General features: G+C 45.2%; 1 protein-coding gene across 2 annotated transcripts in view; it reads right to left on the reverse strand.

The window, feature by feature from the left end:
- Nucleotides 1-12,922, reverse strand: part of DNAH2 (dynein axonemal heavy chain 2) — a 101,088-nt gene that overhangs the window by 20,443 nt on the left and 67,723 nt on the right. For both annotated transcript variants that reach the window (XM_036033052.1, XM_036033053.1), the window contains exons 55-65: nucleotides 12,725-12,874; nucleotides 12,213-12,380; nucleotides 11,792-11,952; nucleotides 11,387-11,526; nucleotides 9,870-10,002; nucleotides 9,626-9,765; nucleotides 7,801-8,011; nucleotides 7,475-7,591; nucleotides 7,191-7,332; nucleotides 6,353-6,522; nucleotides 6,068-6,184 (exon numbers count right to left, since the gene is read on the reverse strand). In XM_036033052.1, coding sequence (XP_035888945.1) covers nucleotides 6,068-6,184; nucleotides 6,353-6,522; nucleotides 7,191-7,332; nucleotides 7,475-7,591; nucleotides 7,801-8,011; nucleotides 9,626-9,765; nucleotides 9,870-10,002; nucleotides 11,387-11,526; nucleotides 11,792-11,952; nucleotides 12,213-12,380; nucleotides 12,725-12,874 — 1,649 coding nt within the window. The remainder of the gene's footprint in view (nucleotides 1-6,067; nucleotides 6,185-6,352; nucleotides 6,523-7,190; nucleotides 7,333-7,474; nucleotides 7,592-7,800; nucleotides 8,012-9,625; nucleotides 9,766-9,869; nucleotides 10,003-11,386; nucleotides 11,527-11,791; nucleotides 11,953-12,212; nucleotides 12,381-12,724; nucleotides 12,875-12,922) is intronic.

The following is a 12,922-nucleotide window of genomic DNA, read 5'->3' on the forward strand; positions in this document are numbered from 1 at the left end:
AATACTTGCTAGTCTCGAGCTTCCACAGGGAGATATCATTGGTGGTCCCACGCTCACATTCGGCTTTCAGTTTATCCAAGACCCAGGCGTACTTCAAGGAGCCCTTCTCCACCTCAGCAGCCTCCTTCTCAAAATTTTCCATGGTTCTTTCATTGATCCCACCACATTTGTAGACCCGATGGCCAGTAGTGGTAGACTTGCTGGACTCTGTGTGTCCAAAGATGACGATGATGGTATGAGTCTTTTCCTTTCCCATTTTGGCTTTGATTTATTGGTGGTTTTCATGACACCTGTGTTCTGGTGGCAAACCCATTGTGAAAAAGTGAATAATAGGTTTGAGGTTTTTAAACTGGCAAGGCGTTAGGTTTTGTGGGTACTACAGGTCTAGCTATAAACGGTTATTGCCAGGCCCAGGCAGACAGCACTAGATCAGCTGCCCCATTATTCAAGTTTCTACTCCAAGCTAAGGAGGCAATTATGGTGAGGCTAGGCTGAAATCTGTGTGGCTTGTCCACAGGCAGATGGGGTAGAAATATTGTTTTGGCTGAGATCCCAGGTGATACAGCTAGGGTAGTAGGTATGCAGGTGTTACCTATACCTTAATGGAACATCCCTCAACAATCTAGGGGATTCAAAAAGGAAGAAAGCCATGCCTTGAGACACAAATAACGGAGGACTTGTTCCTCACGAGGCCCCAGGGCACATGCTTCAGCAGCATCAGCAACAGCTTCAGTTCAGGAATCTGCTGATGGTAATAGTCCAGTTAGAATAAGTATAAGGACAAGGTGAAACTTTTCCTAAAAGGCAGCTTTTGTGGACCTCAGCAATTCTACAAAGAGAGGCAGCAGTACTAGCCACAGTGGCACAGTATTGAACTGAACACACCTGATCACAACTCAGAGCGGGGAACCCCAAGCTCAAAGCAGGAACTGAAATTAAAAGAATATACACAGGACTTGGCTGGTGCAGCTCAGTAGATTGAGCACTGGCCTGCGAACCAAAGGGTTGCTGGTTCAATTTCCAGTCAGGGCACATGCCTGGGTTGTGGGCCAGGTCAGGTCCCAAGTAGGGGGCACGCCAGAGGCAACCACACACTGATGTTTCTCTCCCTCTCTTTCTCCCTCCCTTCACCCTCATCTAAAATAAATAAATAAATAAATAAATAAATAAATAAATAAATAAATAAAAGAATGTACACAGGCTTACTATTTGGAGGGATGAAGAGTTCTGGAACAAGATCGTGGAGATGGCTGCACAACGTGGTAGATGTACTCAGTGCCACTGGCTTGTACACTTTAAAGTGGTTACGATGGTAAATTTTATGTGTGTGTTACCACAATAACTCCCCTCCAAAGAATAAGATACACATTGGTGGATTTCCAACACCCCCAATACAGTAAATGCTTATTAGCTGCATTATATCTCTTAATCTATTGCTGGAAGTTTCTCCCAGTTTAGTTTAAGTTCACAAGTCATGGTTTCCAGATGACTGATATTCTGGTGAGGCTAAAACCAAGATTTTCTCCATGTATCCTCATCCCTAAAAATACCACTGAGTTTCTACTCTGCTCTTTGGGGCATTAATAACTGGTTTCTGGTAACATCATTTTATCTGGAAGTCTTGAATGCCTTATTAAAGTCCTTGAGTTCTTTTTAATTTTTGAGTAATGGTCATAAGAGACTTGATTTTGAACTAGTATAGCCTCTGAAGTCCTGCAGGAACCACATCCATTTCCAGTGAATGTCAGCCCCCAGTGTAATGCAGGGAACCTGACACCCAGCTCCTGAAAACTCCTCAGCTAAGACTGAGCAGAATAAGAAACTGGGAAGTATGGGTTGGGGACTTGAACATAATGTTGGCTTCTAGATTTTTAACTCACAAAAGCAAGATAATTCAATTTCAGATTTTAATGTGCTTGGATTTTAGTTTACAAAAAGATTTAATCTTTGAAATTTAATTTTTTCTGGGGGGTTATATTCAAATTTGTGGAATTTTTGTGTATTATTATTATTGCAGCATTTTAATGCTATCTTTTAAACTTACTGCATAACCTCTGATATACTATGTTGAATAATATGACATAATTTGGAATGGGAAATAGGAAAGAAAGTGAATTTTCATCCTTGAGTATACAATTTCCTTGAAGTAGATTCAGATTCTGTCCTGACCCATTTCAGGTCCTTCTGGGGCAATTTATAAGCCAGTGGTCCATAACCGCTGCTGCATGTCAGAATCCAGCCTGTGGAAACATATTCTCAGGGTCCCAAACAAGTGAGTATTGGTTAAAACTACTAACTCAAGGTTTGGGTTGATATGCAATATAGTTGGGCTCTGGGCCTCCCTCCAGACCTCTGGGCCCTAGAGCTACATACAGGCTTTCCCACACCTAGCTCTGACAAGAAAGCTTTCAGAATGCCGATTTCCTGGCTCTGAGAATCTCTGAGGACCAGAGATTTGTATTTACATGGCGTGGAGTCCAGCATCAGCACAGTGCTCTCTGTGAGTGGATAAGTAAGATGCTTGATTCTGAGTTCCATGAAGAGGCACATTTGGCTCATACATCACAGCCTTTGTCATAGTAACAAAGGAGAAGTGTTGGTTCCCTGTGTGCTTACTCCTATCACTTGGGGGTTATCAAAAGACCTAACATTGAGTACTCTGTAAATATTTGTCTAGTGAAGGATGTTGTTGGCAGCTGACCTCAGAGGTCCCATTTTTTACATAGAAAGGAAATAGTCCCTAATTATTTGGCCAAGGATATGTTCATCCAGAGGCAAGAAACCTTCCCAAATGGATTGCCACACCTGTGACTATTCATGTTTGAAAAGGAGAGTAGAAGAGTGGAGGTTCCATGAGAGGTTGGGAGGCAACAATGGTGGCAGGAATGGGGCCATAGAGGAGCATGTGCAGAGAGAAGCCCACCCACCCTAGCCTGGCAGACTCTGCACAAACCCAGTCAGAAAAGGCCTCCAGGGCAGCTTCACTCTGAACAGCAAAGATGCTGCGACAGGAAAAGACCAGGATGAACTGTAGTGGCAACAGCCTTGGGATCAAATGCAGGTTCTAGCCCAGGTCTGTTAGGAACAAGCAGGCCACTTAGACTCTAAACCTCAGGCTCCTCATCCAGTTTGAGGGCATCAAATCTGGACATGGCTGGTCTCCATAGCTGGTTTTGGTTAAAACATTTGGAAACAGTATAACCAGCTTTGGTTACATAAAATTTAAAACTTCTATATAGTTAAAGATAGTACCATCACAGTTTGAGGAAAAATATAGATCAAGAAATTGGAATCAATGAATACATCCATCAAAAAGGGAGTAGTTAAATAAATGATGGTACAGCCATCCACTCTAATACCATAACATGGTAAAAAGAAAACAGAAGCTCTTTATGTACCAATATGAACAGTCTTCAATATACAGACAAATAAGACAGGAAGGTGCAAAAGTGTGTGTTTAATGTAAAAGAGAAAATATATATGTTTATATAAGCATAGAACAGCTCTAGATAGAAAAACAAGAATTTGTAATATTGGTTGCTTTCAAGGGAAAGGAGTGGTGGCTAGACAGCAGGAAGTGTGAAGGACACTTCTTACTGGATACTCTTTTGTACTTTTTGAATTTCAAACCATGTAATTGTATTACCGATTAAATCAATGATAGAAAAACTAAATGACAGACTAGAATTTCAAACTCTTTTTTTAAATATATTTTATTGATTTTGCTATTACAGTTGTCCCATTTCCCCCCTTCACTCCCCTCCACCCTGTAGTCCCTCTCCCTCCCATTTCCCCCGCCTTTAGTTCATGTCCATGTGTCATACTTATAAGTTCTTTAACTTCTACATTTCTCATATTATTTTTACCCTCCCCCTGTCTATTTTCTACCTACAATCTATGCTACTTATTCTCTGTACCTTTCCCCCTCTCTCCTCCTCCCACTCCCCTGTTGCTAACCCTCCATGTGATCTCCATTTCTGTGCTTCTGTTCCTGTTCTAGTTGTTTGCTTAGTTTCTTTTGGTTTTGCTTTAGGTGTGGTTGTTAATAATTGTGAGTTTGCTGTCCTTTTACTATACATGTTTTTTTAATCTTCTTTTCTTAGATAAGTCCCTTTAACATTTCATAAAATAAGGGCTTGGTGATGATGAACTCCTTTAACTTGACCTTATCTGAGAAGCACTTTATCAGCCCTTCCATTCTAAATGAAAGCTTTGCTGGATAGAGTAATCTGGGATATAGGTCCTTGTCTTTCATGACTTGGAATACTTCTTTCCACCCCCTTCTTGCCTGTAAGGTCTCTTTTGAGAAATCAGCTGACAGTCTGATGGGAACTCCTTTGTAGGTTACTGTCCCCTTATCTCTTGCTGCTTCTAGGATTCTCTCCTTCATTTTTACCTTGGCTAATGTAATTATGATGTGCCTTGGTGTGTTTCTTCTTGGGTCCAACTTCTTCGGGGCTCTCTGAGCTTCCTGGAATTCTATTTCCTTTGCCAGAATGGGGAAGTTCTCCTTTGTTATTTGTCCAAATATGTTTTCAATCTGTTGCTCTACCTCTTCCCCTTCTGGTACCCCTATAATTTGGATGTTGGAACATTTAAAGATGTCCTGGAGGTTCCTAAGCTTCTCCTCGGTTTTTTTGAATTCTTATTTCTCCATTCTTTCCTGTTTGGTTGTTTCTTTCTTCCTTCTGGTCCACTCTATTGTTTTGAGTCCCAGTTTCCTTCCCGTCACTATTGGTTCCCTGTGCATTTTCCTTCATTTCTTTTATGGTAACCTGCATTTGTTCATCTAATTTGTGACTAAAATCAGTCAATTCTGTGAGCTTCCTGATCACCAGTGTTTTGAACTGTGCATCTGATAGGTTAGCTATCTCTTGGTCACCCAAAAGGATGAGTTCTGGGGCACTGATTTGTTCTTTGTTCACTGATTTGAGCCCTCTCTCTCTCTCTCTCTCTCTCTCTCTCTTTTTGGTCTGGTCGCTCCTGTTATGGTGAGGGGCAGAACCTTAGGTGTTCACCAGGGCTGGGCACCCTAGTTGCTAGATTGTGACGTTGTATGTGAGGGTGGGGTCAAGAGGGAACAATGGCGGTAGCTCCATTCTCCATGGGACCTCAGTCCCTTCCCTGGGATCCTGGGTTGCGTGCTCTGCCCTGCTCCACAATCGCTGCCTCACTGAGTCTGCCAGCTGCCGCTTGTGTACTCATGGTCGACCTGCTACGATCTTGCACACCCCAGATACCTTTGCGTTCCCAGTTGCCTTATGTGCCCAGTTCTCCCTGTTCTCTGAGCGGCAACCTGACCTGCGCCTGGCTGCTTGTCCTCTGCCCCTCCTACTGGTCTGGATGAATGGGTCTATTTCAACTTCTTGGCTGTCCGACTTCCATTCAGATAAATTTTCTGTCAGTTCTGGGTGTTATTCTGCCTCTAAATTGTTGTTGTACCAATCTTGGTTGTGCATGGAGGTACGGTGTGTCCACCTAGGCCTCCATCTTGGCTGGAAGTCAGAATTTCAAACTCTTGATAATAGCACTTTACACCCTGCCTTGTTGGAGAGTTCTTTGCACACATATCTTATAGGAAATCACCTTCTGGGTTGTCTGGACTGTTCACAGTAAGTCAGTGCCTCTACCTCTGGGATGACCCTGTCCCTCCCAAGTACTTGCTCAGACACACTCAGGCCACATCCCTCTGGTCTGCAGCAGTGATGTTGGTGCCCTTGCCCTATTCCACAGTGCCCTTCCCAGCAAGGACAGATTTGCCACTCAGATTTCATCAGTTAATATCTCAGGGCCCGTATCCCTGGCAAAGGCCATGACAAAGATGGCCAGCTCCCAGGTCTGTGCAAGGGCTCCTCAGGGACAGTGCCCTCTGTGCCTTTGTAACCCTCTGCAGTCAGCTGAGCTTTCCCAGCCAGAGGCAGCCCATCTAAACAGGGCATAGAGTGGGAGGCAGACAGGACTGGAAGGGAGAGGGGAAAAGAATTATTTGGGGAGAGATGAATGGTAACAAAGCATCCCAGAAATCAGGGAGAGGAACCACAGCAGAAAAGACTGGTAAGAGGCTCACCTCCCGCAGCTTCTCCTGGGCCTCAGCCAGTGCTGCTTGCTTCTCCTGAAGCTGGGCCAATGCAGCATTCATTCGGATCCGCTTGGGCTCCACCACCCGATACAGCCTGCCGTACAACTACAGGGAGACAGCCAGGCTGTGGGTTCACCCACCCACCCACTCACCCACGAGCAGTCCTTCCCACCTGGGTCTTCCATTCCCCTAGCTTTCTCCTGTGTGCATCGTCCTCTTCCCAGACTGTGTCACTGCTCCCCACCTGCCCTGCCCTGCCCCACCCCTGCTTACCTCCATGGCCCGCACCCACATACAGAGGGACTTGGCAGCAAGTGAGACTCGACCAATGATGTCAGGCTGGAAGTCAGGCTGGGCACAGTAGGCCCCGATCTTCTTGAGAACCTTGTCTGAGATATTGTCTTTATCAAAGTGGATCAGTGATTTGATAAAATTCTGTTCCCCTGTGGGGCAAAAATCAGGGGCCTCAGCCAGAAGGACTAAATCCACCCTCATTGTCCAGCTTGCACCTCCACTGCTTAGAGGCAGCCATGTTTTTCCTGGACTTGTTCCCAAGGCCAGAATACTTGCCTTCAGCCAAGTTTCTTCTCCTGCCCTTGCTCCCTTCTCTAGAACCTTGCAGGCCCCAGGACCCTCCCAGCCTTATCCCCCATCACTTACCTTGAACACGTTAATCTGAACCACCCCACACATCACTCTTTCAGGCTTGCAGGCTATATTCTACCAAGAGAACTCGAAGCAGAGAAAACCGCAAGAATGAAATAGCAAGACTCTTGTTTTCCATTTTATAATTCTTGCCTTTTGTGTGTGTGTGGTGGGAGGGGGTTGGGGGGCAGCAAAGGCATTCCTGCCCTTGGATTCTGAGATATATTCCTTTATCTTTATAACAATATCCCCCTTTGTTTTGGCTCAAATTAAGATGAGTTGTTTTCTGTTACAACCAAAGAATCTTAACTGATATTTATGTCTTCTCTTTTCCACTAGGCTCTATGCTCAAGGGTCAGTACAATGCCTCATTCATCTCTGTCTCTGAGTGCCTGACACATAGCACATGATTAATAAGAAATGTGGGGTGAATTGCTGTTAATTATTTCCTGGTTCTTTAGCTCACCTAGCTGCCTCTTGGCCTCCACCCAAGTGGGCTCATTGCCTCGAAGAATCATGACTGCCTGCATCACCATCTCCACCTGGGCGGGGGGCCGTCCATAAGACTTGATCTCTCCTATATCCTTCTTGTTCAGAGACTCCAAGGCCTGGGAAAAGGGATTCACTTAGGGAGCAGAGCTAGAGTCAACTCAGGTAGCAAGAAAGTCCTTTATGGGGACAGGACCCAGCTCTTCTTCCCATGCCCCCAGGGACTTTGAGGCCCTTCCCTGGGCCCTCCCACCCTAATACCCTCATGGCCTCTTCCAGGGCTGGCAATGCCTCTTCAAGATCCTTCTGGGCATTGTCAGCCAGTGCCTGGCACTTGACTTCCTCAACTGCAATCTTCTCACTATGGGCTGTGACAGCCTACGGGTGGAAAGAAGGTAAGGGTTTTGTCTTTGCTTTGGGCAAAGGTAAAGGTGATGATATTGGTAATGAAGAAAGATAGAGCTAACGAAAATTTGAGGAGTGGAACAGGCATCCCAACAGAGTAACTGACAGAGACCAGAAGCCTCTGGCCAGTGGGTGCTGATGGTGGAAGGGCATGAGGGGCAGGACTAGGGCAGGATCCCCACCTTCTGCTGCTCATCTGCTTCTCGCTTCTGCTGTACAATGATGACAAGGTACTCCTCGCACTGTTTCTGGAACTCAGCCACCTTTTTCTTGGCATCCTCCAGCTCCAGCGACATCACTTCCACTTTTTCCCTCGTCTCATCAATCTTAAACAATCCTGTCCGCAGCTTAGTGGCCTGGTCTAGCAGCTCCTGCCGCTTCTCTGCCAGCAGCCTGGGGGCAAAGTAGAATTAGGTGCATGGAGAGGCTGGACTCCCAGAAAGGGGAGTTCCTATACCGTCTCCCTTCCCAGTGTCTCAGGTCCCTGTCTTCCTTTCTGTTGCCACAACCACCCTGGTCAGGTTTTTAGTATTTCCTTCTTGGATCATTGCCAACAGTTTCCCAACTGGTCTTTGTGCTTCCAGATTTTTATCCCCTATTTATCCTATGCACCACTGTCAATATCAGCTTGCTAGACACTGTTTCACCACACCATTTCACAGCTTGAGAATCTTCCACAGCCCCCCAGCGTGCAGCAGGCAGAGGGCTGCAGTGAACCAGGAAACACAAACCTGTCCTGAGGAATGGCCATCCTTTATCCCTAGCCTGGTTGGGTTTTATTGTTTTGGGGGGTTTTTTGTGGGGTTTTTTTTCCATGTGGGAATGAATGTAAGTTCAGTATTGTCAAAATTTCTGATTTGAGAGAGAGGTTGGAAACCTGAATTTTTGTAAGGCTCCCAAGTTTTAAGTGTTAGCAATTCATTCAAAAAGTTTTAACATTGCCCAAGGCAAAAAAATAATAATAATAACTGGATTGTTTTCTGGACTAGAAAAGAAAATGCATGTAAAGGGCTTAGTATGATAACGAGCAAATAGTAAACAGAATGTAAGCCTATGACCCAGGGAAGGCAAGGGCTTTATTTTGTTAACTGGTATGTTGTATCTAAAATAGTGCCTGGCACATAGTGGGCAAGGGTAACCCACAGTGCCTCTCTGTACAAGTTCTGTCTTCCTCCCACTTTCTGATACTCTTAACAATCTAGTAAACAAATACATATTAAATAAATAACTAAATGTTGACTAGCATTATTATTACAAATGGCTTTTTCTTCACTTTGATTAAAATACTGAATCTGCTCTGGCTGGTGTGGCTCAGGGGATTGAGTGCCAGCCTGTGAACCAAAGGGTCGTTGGTTTGATTCCCAGTCAGGGCACATGCCTGGATTGTGGGCCACATCCCCAGCAGGGGGTGCACAAGAGGCAACCAGGCAACCACACTTGATGTTTCTCTCCCTCTCTTTCTCCCTCCCTTCCCCTCTCTAAAAATAAATAAATAAAATCCTTTAAAAAATACTGAATCCAATAAATGAAGGGTTTTTTTACATTTCTCTTATTCCTTCAAAGCAAATGACTTGTGTTGTGCACATAAAAAGATACTCAATACAACTTAATGAATAAGTACATAATTCTTAGGAATGGTGGAAAATCTAGAAGATGTTACAGGCAGAGATGAGAGGACTGGGTGTATATATTATGGGTATATACGGCAGTGTCACCATCATATTATGGTTGAAGAAAAAAAAAACTACCATTCCAGAAAATAAGGACAAAGAGAGTGTGAAGAGGGCTCTAGAGACAGCCACATACCTGAAAGGTCCTTCTCTCTTTTATTAACTTCCTGGGCAAAATTAAAACGCATTGTACCTTTGCCATTCCACATTTGCACCTGGGCCCTAGAGCCAGTCCCCTTGGCCAGCTCCTGGATATTTTCCACTATATTGTTTGAGTAATTGCCCTCAAAAGACACCAAGCTCCCTGGCCCTCCACATCCGTTACTCTTCTTCATACTTCTTATATCCAGATACAAGTTCCAGGTAGTTGGTGGGGGTCACATAGTTGTATCTTCTTAGTTCCAACAGCATCTTCTGGGAATACTGAGCCACTGACCAGTGCATGGTGACAAAGATCTGGGCCACCTTCCTCTGGATCTGAGGCCAAAAGAAAAAGGATATGACAGAGGTTGATGGCAGATGGAGAATGGAAATGGAAGAGAGCTCAGGGAGTGTGGTGAGACATGGGAGGAGGGTCTCACATTCTCCTGCGTTCCCAGATCTACGCCCATGAGGTACTTCTCAGCCACCTCCAGCAGGGCTTCACGGGGCCACTCTGAGAACCAGTTGATGGTAGTGCAGTTCACCAAGGCTGGGTACTGGCGGATCCAGTTCCTGGTCAGAAGTTTTAAGAGGTAGTTAAGTCCATTCATGGAGTCAGCCTCCAGTTACTGGCTTTGTCACAGTAACTGACTACCTGTGTTCTAGGGACCTCAGTTCCCCATCCTCATGCTCCTGTAGCTCCTTGTCCAGATTCTGCTCCCTTCAGAACTAGTTCAGTGAGGTATTTAGAAACAGGTTCTGGGGTCAGAAAGACCCAGTTCCACATTTTCTAGGTGTGGATCTTGAACAAGCAATCTAACCTTTTGAATGTCAGCTTCCTCATCTCTAAAATGTGAATAGCAAAGCACACTAACTAGGGTTGTTAGGAAATTCAGTAAGGTGACACATGTAAAATACTAAGTACAGTGCCTGGTATGTGGCAAATGCACCATATACCATAACTATAAAAAATAAATGAAATGGTAACCCACATTGCCTCTTGTGCAAGTTCTGACTTCCTCCTACTTTCTAATGCTTTAAAAAATCTAGTCATACCAAGAGTGGACAAATAAAATGTAGTCTGTACACATAATGGAACATTATTCAGCCTTAAAAAGGAAGGAAATTCTGACACATGCTACAACATGAATGAACCTTGAAGACATTATGCTGAGTAAGCTAAGCAAGTCACAAAAAGACAAATACTCTATGATCCAATTTATATGGGATACCACAGAAACAAAAAATAAAATGGTGGTTGCCAGGAGATGGGAAAATGGGAGAAATGGGTAGCTATTCAATGGGTATGGAGTTTCAATTCTGCAAGATGAGAAAGTTCTAGAGATCTGTTGCACAACAATGTATGTGTTACACTACTGAGCTGTACACTTAAAAATGGCTAATATGGTAAAATTTTTAAAAGATTTTATTTATTTTATTTTTAAACAGAGGGGAAGGGAGGGAGAAAGACAGGAAGAGAAAGATCAATGTGTGGCTGCCTCTCCTGCATCCCTCACTGGGAACACATCCGGCAACCCAGGCATGCTCCCCAACTGAGAACTGATCTGGCAGCCCTTTGGTTCACAGGCTGGCACTCAATCCACTGAGCCACACCAGCCAGAGCAAAGTTGGTAAATTTTATGTTATGAAGTTTTTGCCACAATTAAAATTTTAAAAACAAAACAGAAATACCACCCTTCTTAGCTCCTCCCCCCACCAAAAGAAACCAACCAATCTAGTCACACCCAACAGGGGTGAACAACTATGTAAACAGAGGGAACTTCTTGAAAGAAGGCAATGTCTATAGAAAGGAGATGGGGCGTTCGGGGTGTAGAGACTGGTACTATCCATGGAACTCATTCGCAGAAGACAGGGGAGGCCAAAGAGGGGTAGACCCCTGTGAAGGCAGCTGGGCTATCACAGGGAGGGAGGGAGAAGGCTACATTACAGGAGTTACCTGAAGGGGTCACCCACGGGGCTGAGACAGAGAATGATGTGCAGGTTGTTGCGCACACGCTCAATGAGGTAGGCAAAGAGGCTGTCTGAGGACTCTGGTACCTGCTCAGACCGGGCTTGATCTATGATTTGTGTCTGGATCTGCACAGAAGCCACAAAAGGTCAGAGGGCTGCAGTTGCAAGGCTGAACCAGAGGGGATGGCAGGAGAGGCTGAGCTGACAGGGCGTGGGTGTTAAAGCAGCTCCACCCAATAGGATCCCTCAAGGGAGAAAAGGAACAGTTCTTCTGCCTAATGGGGGGATTGACAGAAGGGGTGCCACAGCATATCCTGGGATCTGGGCTTCTCTAGGGGTTAATAAGGAAGGTTCAAGAACCAACTGGTGGAGGGCATGGAAGGAATCATACTTCTTCAAATTCATCAGTCTTGTAGAGATTGGGGACCTCGCCCGAGCTGAGGATGTTGTTAATATCCTCTAGGAATGATTCATCAGCAATTTGGGTGTCCGTGAAAAGGAAGGATGTAGCCTTGAGTTCTACCCCAGCCTGACGGTACAGACGCTTGATATCTGGACCAGACGAGAAAAGGAGGAAAAGGGAACAGACAGACTCTTTAGATTCACTAGCTCATCTCCTATTCCTTTTCTAAGATTTAGGCACCCTACTCCAGCCTTCAACACATACACACCATGATTCTATACCCCACATAGGCCTGGCACAGCTCGTTATCTGGCTTCTATCCCCGCTCTCTGACCATCACAGAAAGTCAGGCACTTGATCTTTCACTTCTAGTGCCAAACCCTCTCCTCTTTCAGAAACCCAGCCATACCCTCTCGGAACTCTTGCTTCCGATAATGCTTGGTGACTTCAATCTGGAAGGTGATGTACTCGCAGATGGATGAGGCCAAGCGGGCCAGACTCTGGCGCCCACTGCCCCCAATGCCCACCAAGAGCATGTTGCCCCGAGGCTGTCCAATGACCCGCACAATCCGTGTGACTAGGGGGTGGGAGATGGGGAACAAGAACAATGAGTTGGCTGAGCAACCTCAGGGGATCTCCAGGCTCTAGACTAGAGACTTGGGTGCCTGAAACTAAAATACAGGGACCAAGAGATGTGGAAAGAGGTTAGTGTCTGAAGCCCTGCTGGCAATTCAACTTTTAACCTCCACCCTGTCTGTTAAACACCACTGTCAAGGAAAAGTCCCACCCATTGCCACAAAGGCATCTGGAACCAAGGAGGAAGGTGACTTCCAGGAGAGACCTGGGAAAGAATCCCTATTTCCTTGGAAATGCATCATAATTGGGATTCTGGGGAAGGGAAGGGGAATAGGAAACACTCACTGTGTTCAATAGCTTCTCGGAAGAGCACAAGATACATTGGCACAACAGCAGGTGACAGATTGTACTCATTTAGAGCCGTCTCCATGGCTGTCTTCAGTATTGTCAAATCAGTCAGGTCTTCATATACCTTGGGCTCCCTCATGAAGTCCCCTGGGTGATCAAAAGAGGGGGTCAGCATCTCAAATGTCTGGTCTTCCC

Source organism: Phyllostomus discolor, chromosome 8 (assembly GCF_004126475.2).
Source record: "Phyllostomus discolor isolate MPI-MPIP mPhyDis1 chromosome 8, mPhyDis1.pri.v3, whole genome shotgun sequence".
Taxonomy (NCBI): Eukaryota; Metazoa; Chordata; class Mammalia; order Chiroptera; family Phyllostomidae; genus Phyllostomus; species Phyllostomus discolor.